The sequence below is a fragment of the Dipodomys ordii genome, unplaced genomic scaffold, assembly GCF_000151885.1.
Source record: "Dipodomys ordii isolate 6190 unplaced genomic scaffold, Dord_2.0 Scaffold43, whole genome shotgun sequence".
NCBI classification, from domain to species: domain Eukaryota; kingdom Metazoa; phylum Chordata; class Mammalia; order Rodentia; family Heteromyidae; genus Dipodomys; species Dipodomys ordii.
The window spans coordinates 9,105,055-9,124,994 of record NW_012267259.1 but is presented as its reverse complement, the minus strand read 5'-3'; the positions used below and the strand labels follow the sequence as shown (position 1 = coordinate 9,124,994).

The window sequence follows — 19,940 nt, the reverse complement described above, 5'->3', positions numbered from 1 at the left end:
ATCTCTGTGACCTTGGTCAGATCTCTGGGGCTCTGTTTTCCTACCTGTAGATTAGAGGGTTGACACCTATGAACTCAGAAGACCCTCACAGCCTCTTAAACTTGTTTCCAAATTTGGTGTAATTAATCGAAGCCCCTGCCAGCCTTGGGCACCCTGCACAGTTCTCATTTCTTTGTGCCGTCAGTACTGAGACTTGAAAATACGACCAACTTCAATGGGTTCTAAGCAGAAAAAGTTCCTTACAGTATCTAAAAGGTGAGTAACCGCACATCTGAGCATGTGAGGCAGCTAAGAGGTTTGTCCTAATTAATAACCCCAGTAGTTCACATAATCGTGGTTGGGGGCAGGAAGGGGGGATATGAATGATGATTGAATACAAACACATGTCATCTCCCCTTCTATCTTCTCATTTTTAACTTTGCATTGTCTAATGTCTACAAGGTAGGAGGGTTGTTTTTTTTTTTAAGCAAAGACAGAGTAGAGGGGGCATGGCCCCCACAAGACTTCTGAAGATGGAGAGCTGGAGATTCCTGGGTTCAGTGACACAAGCCATCTGGCTAATAGGCGTTTCAGTCTCTTTGATTTGGGGTTTGGAAAACATGGAGCTGGAGCCAGTTTCAGCACCCCAGGGAGTCTGCTCAGTGCTCATGGGGAGACGCGTGAAGGAGATGCTGGCTCCGCAGTCATTAGCGTACCTTTTATTCTTCAACTTTTGTTTCTTTTCCGATAACACGGCCATGACCCCTGGCACCGTTCACGCCAGTTCAAAGTCAAGAGACAGCCAGGTGTTCAATCTCACTTTCAACCTCTGATTAAGTCATAGACGCATGACTCTCAACCTTGCAGTCACCTGGGGAGCTCTCGAACACGCAGATCCTGTTGCCGCACGGCCTCCCCGAGATGGATGGGGTGCAATAGATTTCTCAGCATTTTTAAGAGCCCCCAGAGGATCATAATCTGGCATGGCTGTGCACTTCCACGAAATCTAGAGCACAGATCTGCACAACCGACCTTTCAAAACAAACATGGTTTTTGTTCATTCGTGACACCACCCACATGAAATATGTTGGGAACATTCTTTCGTTTTTCTATGTTCATTTGGTCTTGCTACCATGATGGGCTGAGTGTCAACATTTCTGATGCTTCCTATGTATAGCCTGCTAAATTTCAGTAAAAATATGAGCTCTCTGCCCCCTTGTGGCCAGTTGAGAACATTGCATCTTTAACATTGCAACACGCTGGAAGGATATTGTTAAATGCTACCTGGAAATGCACGCTCACACCATTAATGAAGAGGACTGAAAACACACAGGAGAGATCCCATCTTGATTTCTAAATGAACCACTAACATACCATCTATGAGATGGTTTTAGCGCCACAAGGACCTTTATCAGGGTGTATTCCACAAACTTCACACACAAACAAGGTAGAGTGTTGATCTTCATCCCTCTCAGATCTGTAGTCACAGAATGATATCAAGTGGCCTGCCTAGTAACACTCATTTTTTTAGGTAAATGATAAGCATTAGGATTAATGAGTATCTTATATTGGGAGCATATGCACTGGGAGAGGCAACCGTTGTGGGACTTTTGCGTCTTCTTTCATTGATTCATCATAGGTGACAGGTAACAAGTGTTAGTACCATCTTATCATCCAAGGCACAGATGCACACAGAGATGTGGTTTGTGCAGTCTGAAAGGTACTGAGTGACAGCACTAAGATTAAAATCCTGATTCTCTGAGTCCACCAGCATCTGCATTGTGTGCTTCTGTATCTGTGGGACTGTCAAGTCTTTTGGATGATGTTTAATCTTGATGTTTCAGCATCTGATCATTGTACAAAGGAACAGAATGCAACCCGGGCCATTCCATGACAACACTCAAGTTACTTCCTTGTCTGGATCTTGCTTTCCTTTTCTATTAGAGACAATGGCACAGAGATGGGCCAGCTCTAATATTCTATGATCCAGATGCAGTCTAGAACCTACCAATGAGGTTTATCCGGTCATAAAATTGTCACATTGCCCAGTGACACCAACACTAGGAAAATTTCAAGTAGTTATGTTAAAATACAAATGTAAACTTTGGTACGTGACCTCCCATTTCTGCCAACAGGACTAGCTTCCAAAAAAGGTCAAGTATGAATTGTGAACTAGGTTTCATCATGTTTGTTGCTGTTTTTAGTTTGGTTTTTGTTTGTTTTTTGTCAGTCGTGGGGTCCAGGAGCTGTCCCTGAGCTCTTTTGCTCAAGGCTAGCTCTCTGCCACTTTGACCCACAGTGCCACTCACAGTTTTTGAGTGGTTAATTGGAGATAAGAGTTTCACAGGACATTTTCACCCCAGCTGTCTGAACTATGATCCTCATATCACAGCCTCCTGAGTAGCTAGAGACTTCTCAGGTTACATGCATGAGCCACCGGCACCTGACTCATATTTCTTTTATTTAACACACTTTGCACAGGCAAAATAGCAGATGCTGAATAGATGAGTAGAAGGGAAAGGAGGTTAGGAAAGATGGATGGATGGATGGGTGGGTGGATGCATGGATGGATGGATGGATGGATGGATGGATGGATGAATAAATGGTTGGGGGGATGGATGAGAGAATTCTAGATGGAAGGTAGGGCAGACATCTGGGTGGGATCACATAAAATGGATACTTAGGGTTGAAGGATGGAAGCTTTGGTGAACTTAAGTTGTGTGTACCCAGAATGTGAGTTCCTATGGGAGCAGCTGACCCAAAGTCCAGAGTGACTAGGTTTGTTGATGACCTATAGGTAGTTGATGCCATTCATCTCTCATGGGCTAGTCATTAACCATTGGAATGGAAAGCATTGGGCAATGACCCCTTCAACCCCTCTACCTGCTTTCTGGCTAGGCTGTCTCTCTTCCTCTGCTCTTCTACAAAGTCCTCTTTTTGTCTCTCCTTTTCGGGTCCCACCCAACCCAGCCCAACTGCCATGAAGATGTGAATTGTCAGAAGCAATGAAGATTCCCTTTGTGAGTTCCGTTACTTAAGCTCAAGGATATTGCTGGCCTGCGAGCAATAAAGCAGATTTATAGAGCGGTGTCCTGAAAGGCACTGATGAAGGCGCCATGTTTTCAGACATGAAAGGCATTGATAAAAGAACCCTGGTCCACATTTTCATGCATTTGGGATGTCTAATGAGGAACAGCTGCCCAAAGGGTAGTGGGGCCTCTCTTCCTCTCGTGTCCCCTCTCCCCTGAGTTGGGGCATGCCGGCTGAGACCTCAGAACTGTGAAATCCTCTGCATCCACTTCAGCGGCTCTGTGCCCACCCCACCCCACCATGCAGGGCCCTTCCTCATCCTGCCTCATTCCCCAGGGCACGAGGAGAAGTCCGAGAATGCCGTGAAGGCCGGGACGTGCTGTGCCACCTGTAAGGAGTTCCACCAGATGAAGCAGACGGTGCTGCAGCTGAAGCAGAAGGTACCGGGAGTCTGGCGGAGCAGTGCAGTGTAGGGAAGGAGGGTCTGGCCGGAGTGAAGGGCGGGGGCATCCACACTGAGCATCGCTGTGGTTCATGTCAGCTGAGTGGATACACGCTGCTTCCCCACGCCAGATCTGAGAGTCTAAAAGGTGACACGACACAACACACACGCATACCCTAAAGAAGTTCATATCTTACATAGATTCTAGGAGGGAACACGCGGTAGAACTATCGAGAGGATAGAGATGCTACTATTATGTTTTGTTTTTTATGACAATTTTATTGTTACTATTAAGATGTTGTACAGAGGGGCTGTTATTTCATAAGTCTGGTAATTATTACATTTCTTTTGGGGGGGATAAGTTACCTCTTCTTTAACTTTTTTCCACTTTTCCTCTCCAATCCTTGCTTATTTTGTGGGGGTTTTTCTTTGAGACAGAGTCTTTCTTTATAAGTCAAGCTGACCTTGAACTCAATCTGTATCCAAATCAAGCCTCAAACTCATGATTTTCCTGCCTCTGCTGGAATTCCTGAGCACTGGAATTACATGTCATATACCATGCCCAGCATGATTGTGAACTCTTGTAGAACATACACTCCTGTTCTCTGTTCCCTAGGATGGCTACCATTTTATCTGTGCTTCATTGACAAAGAACTTCTTTTTTCTTTTTTAAGAGAGAACTTCCTCTCTAAACTTTTTAAAATGGTGAGTTTGTACATAGCTTTATTACACATAAAAAATTAAGGTCTGGCCCACAAAAGGTAACCTTTGGTAACCTCAGGCCACCCAGAGTGAGACCTGGCTCCCTGGATGGAAAGATCCACCCAGGAATGGGCACTAGGTCTGTGGTAACATTGTTGTGCCTGGAGTAAGGGCCTCACGAGGGATCTGGTGGCCTGACTTTTGGGAGACTGTCGTGAGCCTGGATGGTCAGTGTTTATCATACCTGAAATCAGTCTGTTTGATGGCCCTTAACACTGCTCCACACAAACTTCCTGGTTTATTCATGTAATTGCTCCCACTCACGGCTCTGAACAGATCGCCGAGGAACATAGACTCTGAGTAACATTGCCAACCAGTTCTCCTAAGAGGCAAAACGTAAGCCTGAGGCATTATCTCTTCTCCATGCTCAGCAAGCTTGTAGCCAGCCCTAATGAGAACCACAGCTACCCATTAAGTAAGAGAATAGATACGCTGAGAAGAAGTGGCTTTCTGGAATCTGCACATGGTTAATGATGATCTATTCAGCTTTGTCAGGAGACCTATATATATATGTTATATAATCACAAGTAAAACATACAATTATGTGATTCCAACAAGCTTGTGATCAATAGAGACCAAGCAGAATGCTTCGCATGGATGCCAGTATAACCACAGAGAATGAATAAATGCACGCCACACAGATATCCTCAGGTGAATCATGAATTGATATGAGTTTGGTGTATGTGTCTCAAGCCAGTACTGAGTCTTGAACTCAGAGCCTGGGCACTGTCCTTTCGCTTTTTCTCTGGACGCTAGCACTCTACCACACCTTCACTTCTGGCTTTTTGGTGGAAAACTAGAGGTAAGAGTCTAACGGACTTTCCTGCCAGAGCTGGCTTCCAATTACAATCCTCAGATTCTAGAAATACATTTGGTTAAGTTTGCTAACTATGTGACCCCAGGCGACTTAATCTCTCTGTGTCTCCATCAAACCTGCTGCACAGGGTTTTCAAGATGAAACAGTGCCTGCCTTTCTGTAAACACCTACTGAATACATAATTAACATCAGCACTAATTATGAAGTGCCTTTCAAGCTGCATCTCACAAATTCATGCCACTGAGCTCTGTACTTCATTGTGGGCTCCAGAGTTATATTATACAGGCTAACATGAAACGCTGATCCTCCAAATTTCACTGATGGAAGCTGAGGGAAAATGGAAAGTACTAGAGCCCTCCTCCGAATTCTTGCATAACAATATCTGCATCCCACAAGCCCACCTCGGCCTCGGTTGTGCAGAAGGCCGCCTCTAACACATTTAACACACAGGTCCCTTCACTCCTGTCCCCCCACAGCCAGAATGTGAGTGCCCATGGGGGCAAACAGGAGGCCAGATCAGTCTTTCCTGGCTTGTCTTTAGCTTTGACAAGGAGGCCCAGGGTACGCTTAGGAAGAGCACAGTGAACAGTTTGAAAGCACAATCTTGTGCACGACACATCCCCAGGCTTGCTTTCCTGACATTTGAAGTGTGCAGATCTGATCATCTCATTCTGTGGACATGAAGATGAAAACCTAGAAGGCTATGAGGTCATAGGTAACAATGTCAGGCAACCACTTAGGATCAGAGCCAGGAACAAGTGTAGCCAGAGCATTGCTCTGTGTTAATGTACAAAAGCTGGACTCTGGTCCAGGCACATTAAAGATATCATGAGTTTGCTCCTATAGCAGCCCTGTAGGTGTTCTAAGACCAGTCTTATGATGAGGATGTCCAGATCCCACAGGCAGAAAACAAGAGGCCTGAGGTTTCAGCGGGAGTCTGCCCAGTGTCAGAGTCCACCTTTCAGCTGCTCCCTCAGAGTGGGTAATCTGTCTTCAAAGCTTTACTGTTCCCCTCTTCTCTTTGTAGATTGCCCTGCTCCCCAACAATGCTGCTGAGCTCGGCAAGTATGTCACTGGGGATAAGGTACTGGCCTCAAACACCTACCTTCCAGGACCTCCTGGCCTACCTGGGGGCCAGGGCCCACCTGGTGAGTGTGTGAAAGGCCCCCAGAGGCTGAGAGAGCCAGCTGGGGCCTGCTGAGAACTCATGCACAGCGGGGCTGGGTGGTGTTCTTGGGCCTCCACTGTGAGAAGTAAAACAGGTGTTGGGGGGCTGGCGTACACCTGTGCCAGGAGGGGTCCTGAGGAAGTGGGAATGGACCTAAAGATTGTTTTAAACTAGAGAAATACACAATAATAACTGCATTTTTAAACTTTATACTAGAAAGAAGTTAACAGATACAAAAATAGAACAGTGTTATCACTCAGTTCTGCTAACCCATGACCCACCCCCCTTGTTTCCACTTTTTCCCAGTTCTCATTCCCCTTCCCTTGATATTGTAACATATTTATATTTATACTCACAGTTTTGCCTATCTATATATTTTTCTTTAAAAGTAGGCATTAGGCCAAGCTTAATAACTCAGTGGCTCAGGAGGCAACCATCAGAGAATCGCAGTTTAAGACCAGGCACCCCAAATTGCTATTGAGACCCCCATATCAATAAAATACTGGGTATGGTGCTGTACACTTGACAGAGTAGTTTTGTAGGAGGCCTAAAATAGGAGGATCACAGTCCAGACTAGCCTGGGCAAGAAGAGCAAAGACCCAGGAAATATGCGATAAAAACTTAAAAATAACTACAAGCTGTTTTATATTTTATTATGAGCCTCTGCACAGACAGATCAATAGAATTTTTCACAAAAGAATATGATATCAGTGCTTATGTGAGTCTAAATAACTGTCTTATCTCAGGTTATCAGAGTTTAGCAGTGCCAGGTATTCCAAATGGCCTCCTACCATCCTAGCAAGATACATGTGGTGAATGCAAATAGAGGTCAAGAATATGAACACACTGCCAAATATGAAGAACCACATGCTTTCTGCCCTGGGACCTGGAAGAAGAGAGAGGTTACATTAGCTTGTAGGGGATAGGGTTTGGGGCCTTGGTACGGATACAGAAAAATGATGGAGTTTGCATGAGCCAGAAGGGAATGGGTAGGCTTTAGCTGGGAGGATAAAGCAGGAACGTAGGCTCAGAACTCTTCCCAATGGATCTGGATGGTTTCTATGTCCTTATGCCTCATGGCTTTTCTCAAGCACAGGAGGCCTGGTGCTCAGTCTAGATAGAGAAGAACTGGCCGAGGGCTTTAGATTGTTCATGTCTTTGACCTGAGCTTGTTTAGACAGGCATGGACTTCCTCCAGCATATGCCACACACAGGCAGCTTCTGACTTTTTCTTTTTAAATTGTATTGTATTATCTTTAAGTAGATGTACAAAGGGGCTGCCATTCCACGTGTCTGTTTATAAGTACGATGCATCTTGATTGATTTCGGAGATGACAGGAATCTCTTCTTGGCATAGCATTTCCTCCCCCACTGTAAGAGGAGTTTCTGCTTCTGTGGAGGAATCTCATCTCCAGACGAATGTCCACACCATACCACTAGAACAAGACAGCTGTCAGAGTAGGAAAGATTTGCTTTTCTTGCTTTTCTTCTCTCTCTCTTGTTTGTATTTGTTTTGATTTCTGTGAGTTGTGAAAGTCTCTGCTACATAACCCAGGCTTGACCTTGAACTCCCAAACCTCTTGCACCAATCTCCCGAGTGCTAACATTACAGGTGCGTATCACCTGGTCCAGCTGTTTTCTTCATAAATGACTTGCTAGCAATTCTGCTATCTGGTGTCTAACATGGTTTGAGCTGTCCAGGGTCCTTGCAGGAGCAGAGAGGTAACTGAGGATGAGTGAGATTCACAATGGACCAAGCCCTCTCGCATGAAGAAATTTTCATTTCTTATTTCTAGTGCTGGGTTGCTCTCCATTAAGATGTATTAGAGAAGCTTAAAAGCCAATAGGGTTTCTCGCACCTGCAAATAAAAGTTCAGTCCAAGTCCATGCTGAATGACAGCCTGGCAGCCACACCAGAAGCTACACTGGGTCAGAATCCATTGACTTTGGTAGTTGAGAGAGTGGCTGCTGCTCTCTGAACCAAGGACAGACGGTGGGAAGCATCTCAGGTTTCTGATTTGAGATTGAGGAAGGAGAGGAAGATGGAGAAGACGATAGTGTTGCATTAATATTCTCATGAGGCATGTTAGTGGAGCTACCAGAAGGCCAGTCAGATGCCGGTGGCTCACACCTGTCATCCTAGCTACTCAAGAATTTGAGATCCAAGGATTGCAGTTCAAAGCCAGCTTGGGCAGAAAAGTCCGTGAGACTCTTATCTTCACATAGCCACTAAAAAGCTGGAAGTGGAAGCGTTGGCTCAAGTGTCAGAATGCCAGCGTTGAGCAAAAACAGCTCAGGGACAGTGTTTAAGGCCCTGAGTTGGAGACCTGGCACAGAAAAACAGGGTTGGGGTCAGCGGTTGCATGAACTGTGGACTAACCTGTCCGCCAGAGCCTTCTCAGGGGATGTGTTCTTTCCTTACAGGCTCACCAGGACCCAAAGGGAGCCCGGGCTTTCCAGGTAGGCCTGGCCCTCCCGGGCAGCCTGGCCCCCGGGGCTCCATGGGACCCATGGGACCGTCTCCGGATCTGTCCCACATTAAGCAAGGCCGGAGGGGCCCTGTGGTCAGTATCTTAGCAGAGGTGTGCTGAGGTTGGAGAAGGTGATTCTTGTCCTGTGCTTTTTCCTCCGGTTAAACCAGATCCTTGTGTCTCATAGGGTCCGCCAGGGGCACCAGGAAGAGATGGCTCAAAGGTAAGCCTTGTAAACAGGGTCCATATAGCTGAGGGTCTCTCTGCTACCACCCACTACACAGACATCTGGTCAAGCTCAACAGGCAACTGTTTACATCCACACATTACCTAGGGCAGAATGGAACCACAGATAGCAAAAATCCCAGTGCTCCAAAATCCTAAACGTTTAGAGCACTAACATGACACTCAAAAAGGTTTTTAAGCTGATCATAGATTTTTAAGCATCAGGAGTTTAAGCTGGTCATGGTGGTGCATGCCAAAAAAAACCGACCATGAGAGGCTGAGGTATAAACATCTTGAGGTTGAGGCCAGCCTCAAAGAAAAACAAATGGAGTGGGAGGGAGAGTTTGAAGCAGCTTTTCAGATGAAGGATGTTCAATCAGAAAAATTTTGCAAATATTTCAAATTCATTGAGCTCCAAAATCTGAAACACTTTTTGTCCCAAAGCACTTTGGATAAAGTATACTCATAACTTACTTTAAAAAAATAAAAAATGAGGGGGCAGGGAAGGTGGCTCAGTGGTAGAGTGCTTACCTCAAATGCATGAGGCTCTGGGTTTGATTCCTCAGCACATAAGTAGAAAAAGCTGGAAGTGGCACTGTGGCTCAAGTGGTAGAGCACTAGCCTTGAGCTGAAGAGCTGAGGGGCAGCGCCCAGACCCTGAGTTCAAGCTCCACGACCGGCAAAAATAAATAAATAAATAATAAAAATAAAAAATGAGAACAAGCTGAGTGCTCATACCTGTAATCTGTAATCCTAACTACTCAGAGGGCTGAGATCTGAGGATGACGGTTCAGAGCCAGCCTGGGCAGGCAAGTCTGTGAGATGTTTATCTCTAATTAACTACTAGAAAATCAGAAGTGGCACTGTCAGGGACAGTGCCCAGGCCCCAAGTTCAAGCCCCACAACTGATAGAAAAAGAAAAAGAAAAAAAGAAAAAGGAGACCAAAATCTAAAAAGCAGGACTCCTTTATTTGTATGTTTGATTTTATGTTTATTTTTATGTTATGGAAAGCAAAAAGGAAAAAACAGTCACCAGTCTCATTACTAGGAACATAACCCTGGCCTCTCTGTTGTGCTGGCTATGCTGGTTTTGCTCATTACCATGTTTGTTTTGGAGGATGGTTTTGCCTGGGCCCTCATTTCCCTGCTTGAAGTCAAGAACAGAAGTTCTGTTTCACTTTTTCAAGCTGACTGCTTTCCGATCTCTTAGAGAAGCTGGCGTGCGTTGCTTTAGAATGTGTCTGTTATTTTACACACTGCCTGAACATACAAGTATTCCTCTTGTCAGATCTGGTTAAAAAATATATGGCCTTAGGGGAACTTGGCAGAGAGACACTTGACCTAAGCAGTTCTGTTCAACTAATTGGTCCCATGAGTCTAGCTTCAATCCCACATTTGTTTCCTATAGAAAAGGCCTGGTTTGCACAGGGAGATGGATGGTGGGTGTCTAGAATAGAGACGATGGAGGCAACATCTGTGTGTTCTGAACACTAACCTCGACCTTTCTGTTTCCAGGGAGAGAGAGGAGCACCTGGGCCCAGAGGGTCTCCGGTAAGTGGTACTTCCTGTCAAGCTGGGGGCGGGGCAGGAATGTAGCTCTCAACCTCTAAGAGCGATTAAGAGGGTCTTAACCAGAGAAACAACGCCCCCTCCCAGCTGTCACTCTGAAATTAGGGAGAATCACAGAGGCCTGTAATCGCCGGTTTGGGTTTCATTTTTTTAATTTGTTTTCTCTGGTTACTTTTTCTTTTATCTCAGCTAATCTTTATACGAAGTATCTACTCACCAGTCCCACTATATATTATATACTATTTCCAAGTATATTATAACATACCTGAAAGGACCAGTCTACCAGGCAGTGGGTGGTCCTGACGGGATGGAAGAAGAAATTAGCTCCCTGTAGACATAAGCATCTAGGAGATTCAAAATGGACACGAGCCCGGCTCCACCGGCTCACACCTATAATCCTAGCTAGTCAGGAGGCTAAGACCCAAGGATCACAGTTCAAAGCTAGCCCAGGCAGCTTGGTAACCACATCTCTTAACATCTCTGGTCATTCCTCACCTCTCAGCAGGCTTAATAGTGGAGTGTGATCCGCCACACTGGTTATTATGAGTGTGAGCTGACATAAAAACACTGCACCTGTACGCTTTATGGTATATGCCATTGCATCATTGTACTTTTAAGCTTTTCCACCAGATCCAGGAGATATGTGTATATACTTTGATGGTGGTAGTGGAGCTTCAACACGTTGTTATTGCTTTGTTGTTGTTATTGTTGACGACATGGAAATTAAAGCTTAGTAAAACTGGGGACCCCTGACTCATAATCCTAGCTACTCAGTGGGCAGAAATCTGAGGATCTCAGTTCAGTGCCAGCTTGGGCAGAAAAATCTGAGAGATTCTTATCTCCAAACAACCCATCAAAAAGCTGGAAGTGTAACTCAAGTAGTAGAGCTCCAATCTGGAGCGAAAAAGCTATGTAAGAGCACAAGGCTCTGAGTTCAAGCCCCAGTGCCAGCACAAAAATAAAAAGTTTGATAAATACTATATAGTGATAATAGATGTTTAATAAATAGGAAAAATATGAAGTTCTTATTTGGACCTTTTCTAGCCAATAAGGATTTGGGGGCTTTTTTGTTTATTTGTTTTTTATGCCAGTCCTGGGGCTTGATCTTAGGACTTGAGCATTTATTCAAGGCTAGTGTTCTACCACGTAAGCCACAGTACCATGTCCAGCTTTTTCTAACTGGACATAAAATAAGAGTCTCACAGACTTTTCTTCCCTGGGCTGGCTTTGAACCATGATCCTCAGAGCTCAGCCTCCTGAGTAGCTAGGATGACAGGTGTGAGCCACCAATGCCCAGCTAGGATTTGGTGTTTGCAAACCATGCTCTCAAAACTATCTTTAAATGTCATTTTTAAAGAATAGCTGATAACATTTTGTGCTTTTAGTATAAGTCACTTAAATGCCGGTGTCTGAACTCTGACAGTCTGTAAAGGCAGGACTGTTATTATTATGCCCATTTTCCAAATGAGCAACTGAAACTCAGAGAAATCAAGTGATTTGCCCATGACCACACAGCTTCCAGTAGCAAAGCTGAGACTCGAACCCAATCGAATCTAGCCTCTATTCTACGGTCTTCACAGTGACTTCCACACTCCTTTGGAGCATACCTCAGAAGGTTGTTCTCATATTCTTCTGGCAGATTGGTGGTTGCCTGGAGTTAGGAGACAGGAGACAGGGGAGTATGTCACCAGTTCTATGTGAGATGGGAAGTTAGAGAACAATCTGGAAGGTCCCAGGCTGTTAGGCGACGTACTAACAGCCAGAAGGCTATAACTGGGGTGAGGGCAAGTCTGCCATAAATCATAGCTTTGATTTCTCCCACGTGCCCAGGGCCCCCCGGGGTCATTCGACTTCCTGCTGCTTATGCTGGCTGACATCCGCAACGACATCGCTGAGCTGCAGGAACAGGTGTTCGGGCACCGGACTCACTCTTCGGCAGAGGAGTTCCCTTCGCCTCAGGAATTCTCCAGCTACCCAGAGACCATGGACTTTGGCTCTGGAGATGACTATCCAAGAGGAACCGAGGCAAGAGACTTGGGGGGTCCCAGAGACTTGTACCCATAGCACATAGTTACATCTTCAGCGGCAAAAGAGCCCCTTGTCCTGCAGTTCAAGCATCTAAAGAAAAAGCCACTGGAGGCCTACAGGATACATTTTGTTGTCTTTCCTCTCATTCCTTCTTTCCCACTAGGCCTCTTCCAAATACTGTTTTCCAAGTCTCAGTGAGCCCTGCTGGAGTTAGATAGCACATGGCAAATGAACACACTTCCTGTGGAGGGACATTGGATGGTGTAGATCATGCTTCTTCCATGATCTGTTGGACTTCTGTTAATTACTCTCACGATATCGTAAAATTAGGCGGAATACCAAAAGGGGGAGAGGGGATTGGGATTGGCCAAGTGAGCTCTTAAAACATGTGTGGCTACTTCTAAAAACAAGTGTGTTCAAAGTAGACTAGACCATTCCATTTAAAAGGGGATGGAGGAGGATCTTTCTTGACAAGCTAATCAATTTTAAAGTATTCCATCTCATTATCCAAGTGTGTCACTCATATTTTGTTACAGAAAGGAGAAAATTTAGGAGTGGAGATTAGGGGAAATGGAGAAGAATTATAGTCATACATTTTTACTGTCATATAACTTGCCATATTTTGAACTCTACATAGGACAATTAGAGGGTCATATCAACTATTTATAAGTGTCCTACGTGGAAAAGATAGTTCCTCTGGCTGTATAAAAAAAATCTTCTTTTAAAAAAAATCTTCTTTTACAACGAGTAGATGGGAATAAAATCCATTTTGTTCCTTGCTTAGGGCTGGGGGTGTGTGGCTCAAGTGGTAGAGCACTTGCCTAGAACACTGAAAGCCTTGAGTTCAAGCCCCGGTACTACGAGAAAAAGAAAACTTTCTTAGAAACTGTTTGATTATAGGCGTACCTTGTTCCATACAGCACAGATGATTTGTTAAATAAAGTGGTTTGACCTTTAGAAAGAGGTGCAGAATTCCCTGGCTCAGACCAGGTGCCCAGAGACACACCATTGGGTCATGATGCAAGTTGAAAATTGCAGAGTGGGGTTCAAGGCTGGAAGGAGGGTGTTAGCCTAGGCTATGGGCAAAAGCAAAGAGAGGAGGGGCCCCATTGAAGCCTAATTCGTGGAGGCAGGTAAATTTGCTCTTCCAGGGCATTTGAGGTTCTTGTTTAGAGTCAGACCCACATGAGAATTCTCTTGAATAGGGAAATGGAAAAAAAATGGATTTTCTGTGCTCAGCAGAAATTCTCTCTTTCTTCCTTCTCTTCCTTCCCCCACCTTGGGCCTGGGTTCTATCCCTTAGCTGGTTTACTCAAAGCTAACATTCTGCCACTCCCCACTTCCACTTTTTTTTTTTGGTAGGTAATTGGTGATAAGAGTTTCACGTGCTTTCCTGTGTGGACTAGACTCAAACTTCGATCCTTATACCTCAGCTAGATTACAGGTGGGAGCAATCTTCTTGCTGACAAATAGGAGGAAAGGGCTCTGTCTACAAAGCTCTAGTGCTTCCTTCCTTTCCATCCTGTCCAAAATACAGTCTTGGGTCTGCTGTTTCTTACTTATGCCAAATCCTCTGTGACTGTCCACTAGCATTTTTAGAGATGAAGACAAATGCAGTCCTAGGTTTGCTTTCTGTCATCCCTTTATCCCCCTCTGTCTCTACAGAATTGGGCATTTATCATGAACCACACATTTGTGAAGGGATGGAAGCCACAGCTGCAGGGTCCTGCCTGGAATCTATTTAATGTTTGCTGCTTGTGGAATGCAGTATTTAAAAGGTGTGGATGGGTGGATGGATGCATGGATGCATGCATGTTTAAAAGAAAATTATGCACAGGTTCTATGAGAGATGATTTGCTCCATCTTTAATTTTTTCATGAAAATTTTTTATTATCTTGACTTTTTGGACAGTGAACTGTATTTAGAAATATAATCTTTACTGCCAAAGGCTTATAAAAATGCAAGATAACTGTAAGTTTGGTAAGAACCCAGGATAATATATTAAAAGAATGAATGGAACATTATAATAGCTAGGATTTGTGAGACTATTCCAGGTAAGTATTTCCAGCAAAACTCATAATAGCCTGTATTTTGTAATATCAAACTGCTAGGCTGTATCCATTTAGAAAGTCATTACTATCTTCAGCTTTTCAAAACTTGGGTAACTATATGATCAAATGTATACTCTTTAGGCCCAAATTATATTTTTCTAAGGTATCATTATCTCTAATATGTCTTAGTTGGGGCTTTAAAAAAAATCAAAGCTTTGATGTTTAAATAGGGCTTCTGCACAAAACATGAAAAAACATTAGGAGTAAGAATGAAACTTGCCACAGATATACTAAATCAGTTCTTGTTTCATGAGGGAAAATAGACTTTTATGTACCTCTTGAACTCTTTAGTAGACATGGTGACTTCATTTTTTTTTTTGCATCTTCCTAACCAGAACTGAGAGTTCTGGTTAGTTATAAGTTAGTTATAAGTTCACCTATGCTACTGCAAAGCAGTGGGAATAAAAGTCGACTGCAGGTAGTAGAAGGAGGGCATGCACTTTAGTATGAGGAAAACCTTTTCCCCTTCCCAGTTCCAAAGGGAGAGTTTCCCAGCTTTCTTGTGCTAATAGGGGCACAAAGAGGAGTCTGCCTTTTTTCACCGTCTGTGTTGATTTTCAACACCTACCACCCATTGACTAAAGTCATTTCTACTGTGTAAACTCAGACATGGGTGTAGCATGAGTAGAAAATAAATGCTCATTGGCATTTGGGAGAAGAGGGAAGTGTCAGTCCACCAAAAATCAGGTACAGAATACCCTGCTGGGTCATGTTTCCTTTCCTTTATTCAGGACCACTGTTGGCCCTCTTGTAGCCACACCCAAGAGTACAGGAGACAGCCCTTTCCATGACCAGTACCTGTTTTCAGGCTGCAATTCCTCATTCTATTTTGGATGTGATTTCCCTCTCCAGTTCCATCCCTGGTTCCTGCAGAGAGAGAGAGAGAGACAGACAGACAGACAGACAGAGACAGAGAAACAGAGAGAGACAGAGAGAGAGAGAGCGTGCGCACCACTGCAGCCTCATTCTGAGAACTTATCTTCCAGGCAGCCTTCCTGAAGGCTGGCCCAAACACTTAATAGAATAGAGCCATCTGAAGCTATTAATCATGAATTCGGGGAACTAGATGAAATGTTTCCTGGCACCATCAGCGTGTAGGTTTCATAACAAACCAAAAAAAATAATTTTCCATTTGGGAAAACAAAACCACAATGACTATAGTTGTTAATGCATAAAATCATGGGCTTTACGTTGTCCTTCTGCAAATGTTCCTGCTGTAAAGAAACCATAGGAAAGAATCCTTTTACTACATGTAAAATTCCCTGGGGTTCCCCAGGGGATTTTCAGGTGGGTTTACATCTCCTGGTGGCTATCATATGCTTCTGTAACTCTGCTCATTATTTATATTGGGTCATACCACAGTTGAGCTAATATTCCAACCAGTAATGGATGTGATACTATGAAGTACTTTTCTATGAATGTATATGCTTAATAACAAAGTTATTTTCTTATATGGTTCTACTGTGTTGTGTCCTGACACCAGTCCTGCGGATGGAACACTCTGTACCATGTGAATGCGAATGCAGGAAGATAGAGAACGACATTTCTCAAGAACTGGGGTGCACTGGGGATCCATCGCTCCCTGGGGGCTAGAAGTGGTCTGAGTCTAAATCAAGGTCTGAAGGCCCATGCAGCCCCTGAGGCTGGGCCTTATGAGATCTTTCTGTAGCTCTGAGTCCCCTGAAATGGGATTCTTAAATTAGGGGCTCTTTGAGAGTGCTGGGGTCTGGAAGGGTTGCTAGCTACCCCAATGCCCACCACTACTGTACCCAGAGTGACTTCAGTGTACATTCAGCTCTGACTGTTTTCCACTAGAAATTCAAATGATTTTCTTTGGGGGGTTGGGGAGAGAATGTAGACTACCCATAAAAGACAGACAGAGAGAGAGAGAGAGGCTAAATAGAGTTGGGAGAAAGAAGGTCTTGGAGTTGATAATTACAGTGTTGTATGGCAAGAGGATGGAAACCTTTATGCACTAGACCATAAGGGACTGTATGGGGTGGGGAGGAAAGGGAAGGAAGAAAGGAGGGAGGGAGGGAGGGAGGGAGGGAGGGACTGCTCCTAGGAGATTTTCACCATCTCAGGGTGCCATTAGTATCCTGAAATAACCTATATATTTACACATCTCCCTTTCCTTTAGTAAATACTTGTTAAGTGCCTGTTGGGAGCTGGATGTTGTGTTATGAGCTACACACACAATGTGGAATAACATGTCATAATTCTATTGCTCCCATGGGGACTTTTGATTGAACAGATAAGTATCCTTCCAGACAAAATAATTTAATCACATAAATATGCAGTTATAGACTCTGATTAGCACCCTAAGGGAATGTGCTGGGTACTGGAGAGCCAATAAGGGCCCATCCTGGGCTCCTTCCCACAGTCACACACAGCTCACACAGGCTACACAAGACCTCATGGCCTCTGGCAGAGAGAAGCTTCATGGATGTTCTGTGTGAAGCAGTGGACAATGGAAATCTTTGTGGGAATACTGTCAGACCTTAACTAAGAGGCTGAGTGAATGTCTCCCCCACCCCACTATCCTACTGAGGGAATGTCACACGCTCCTGCCTTGATTTCCAGCATAATCTGAAGCCTGGTATGTTCTCTTAACCAAGAGACTGAAGATTTAAAAAGCATGCTATGCTCTGGCAACCTAGAAGGTTGAAGCTCCCTGCCTCAGTTCCATGTGCAGCTTTTCCCAGTCATGAGCCTCATACATGTCTGGGTGCAAGGCTGCATGAAGATGCTCCAGTGGGAAGCGCCTTGAGCCTGGATGGTCTACAAGGGGTCGACAGCTCTTCAAGGACATTTGGGCCACTACAGCTCAGGGAAGTGGTTAAGGGGTCGGTCTGTTTCCAAGACTATAACAGTGCCCAAGACTGGATGTCTCAGAACACGTGGTCCACTTGCTCACGGAGTTCTGGAGGCCAGAAACCTGAAAGCAAGGTTTCCAGCAGAATCAGCATCCTCTAGAGATCAGGAAGGTGTCATCCCATGCCGCTGTCCAGTGTCTGCTGGCCTCCCACTGCTTGGTGCTATTTGTCTCCCTTGTCATATGCTGTTCTTCCATCATGCCTGTGTCTCTATTCGCATGCTGTAACAGCATTCTGAGTCTTCTAGGTCTGATGTTTCTCCTTTTCTTTTTCTTTTTTTTGAGCTGTTCCTGGGACTTAAATTCAGAAGCCTGGGCACTGCCCCTGAGCTTTTTTGCTCAAGTCTAGTGCTCTACCACTTGAGCCACAGCTCTACTTCTAGCTTTTCTAGTGGTTAATTGGAAATAAGAGTCTTGCAGACTTTCCTGCCCAGGCTAGCTTCGAACCACAATCCTCAGATCTCAGTCTCCTGAGTATCTAGGATTACAGGTGTGAGCCACCAGTAATTGACTTGGTTTCTCTTCTCTTAAAGGCATCCTAATCTAGGATGACCTCATCTCAATTTAAGTAGATTCTGCAGAGATCTGGTCCCAAATAAAGATACGCTTGGAGGTTTCAAGAAGACATAAAGTGGAGGGACACTATTCAATACAGTAAATAGGAAACTTTCTTCCCAGCCATTAATTCTCATCACTTTCTCTAATTGCATGTTTCCACTTTGAAATTCTTATTTTTTCACTTCATTCAACAAAATCTTCTAGAGGACATGATTAGCTAAGTAAATACTGCTATTCCTATTTATGGGGGCCTTACATCTGGTCTAGGAAGACAAACACACACACATCTATCAGTCAGTGTCACCCAAGAAACAATATGGAGAGAGAGCTACTGGGATTAAGATTTCAGGGATTGTCTCATGCAACTCCAGAGGCTGACATCCCAAATCTGTCAAGGAAAATTTCAAGTCCAAAGCTAAGTGTCCTGGCAGAATTTCTTCTTGCTTGGAAGAGGTAATTAAGGCCTTTGATTACTGAGCCCCTTCCTCACAAACACATTATGGAGAATAATCTGATTTGCCCTACTAAGTCAATTCATTTAAATATTAATTCCATCAAATAAGTCCATTCACTGAAACACCAAGGATAATGATGCACTAACTTGGCGCTGTGTCTTAACCTTGTGGATACCGAAAATTAACCATCATCCTGCATATGGATATAGAAAAGAACACCCTGGGTCGGGGGTGGAGGGGATGAGGGTATCAGAATAGAGTGCTGAAGGGTAGAGAATCTGCGTTAATGGTAGGGGTCTTGTCAAAGGCCTCAGGAGCAAACATGCCACCTGAACAGAGAAATGAGGGAGAGGTGAGCCATGTAGATATTTGGGGACAGAATACTCCACACACAGATTTTTAGCAGCTTCTTGAGATAGACCTACTTTCTCTGTTCAAGGAATATCCATGGGATGTGTGTGGCTGGACAGAGGAGGTGGTCAAAAGAGGGCTGGGAAATGCCTTGGTGCAGCAGAGGAACGCATTTACTGTCCTGGGGGAGGCTTTGTAGCTTCTCATGGACCCAAGGAGGGTTTCTGAAGCCCAACTGAGATTGGGGAAATCCATCAAGAGACTGTTGGAAGCCGGGCGCTGGTGGCTCATGCCTGTAATCCTAGCTACTCAGGAGGCTGAGATCTGAGGATCGAGGTTCAAAGCCAGCCCGGGCAGGAAAGACCGTGAGACTCCTATCTCCAATAAACCACTAGAAAACCAGAAGTGGCGCTGTAGCTCAAGTGGTAGAGCACTCGCCTTGAGCTGAAGAGCTGAGGGACAGTGCATACTCTCATGTTTCATCTATACAATTCTTTCTTTAAAATCCTGGTCACCAAAGGAGAGAAAAACTTGTCAATACTTCATCCTAATCACATGGTAATCCAGAAAACATGATCCAAGGTAATAGATAAGAAGTAATAAATTGCTAGTATAAATGAGGATGGAACTATGTTGTCTGCTTAAAAGGAGCTTTTCTCAAGAGTCGGGAGCTTTATGAATGAATAATCATTTTACTTGTCCTTGTTGCTGTTGTGGATACATTTTCTTAGCAAATCAATAACTTCAGTGAAAGCAAAACAGTTCTCATCACAACCACTAAATAAATTTTATGACTTATTGCTAGTAGTTTGAAAATCACTTGGTTCAATCAGTATTTCTCAGACTTGATTGTACACCCGATTCATCTGAAGATTTTTTTTTATGAGGATGAAGATTCTGATTCAAGGGGTTTGAGGTTTGCCTTCTAGCAAGTTCCCAGGAATGTCTGTGCTGCTGTTCTCTGAGCCGATCTGTGAGTAGCACTGACTCTCAGATCAGCCACAGGACCCTGTACTCTACACTTTGGATGGAGCAAGACAAGAGGAAATTATCTGAACACTCCGACGGGAGCCAAGAATTCACATATGGCTCTTGCATC

General features: G+C 44.3%; 1 protein-coding gene across 1 annotated transcript in view; it reads left to right on the top strand.

The window, feature by feature from the left end:
• Ccbe1 (collagen and calcium binding EGF domains 1) overlaps positions 1-13,270 on the top strand; it is a 175,360-nt gene extending 162,090 nt beyond the window's left edge. The window contains exons 6-11 of the mRNA XM_013019018.1: positions 3,346-3,449; positions 6,058-6,178; positions 8,623-8,762; positions 8,857-8,892; positions 10,410-10,445; positions 12,294-13,270. Of these exons, the coding sequence (XP_012874472.1) occupies positions 3,346-3,449; positions 6,058-6,178; positions 8,623-8,762; positions 8,857-8,892; positions 10,410-10,445; positions 12,294-12,527 (671 nt within the window). The 3' untranslated portion in view covers positions 12,528-13,270. The remainder of the gene's footprint in view (positions 1-3,345; positions 3,450-6,057; positions 6,179-8,622; positions 8,763-8,856; positions 8,893-10,409; positions 10,446-12,293) is intronic.
• The last annotated feature ends 6,670 nt before the right edge of the window (positions 13,271-19,940 follow it).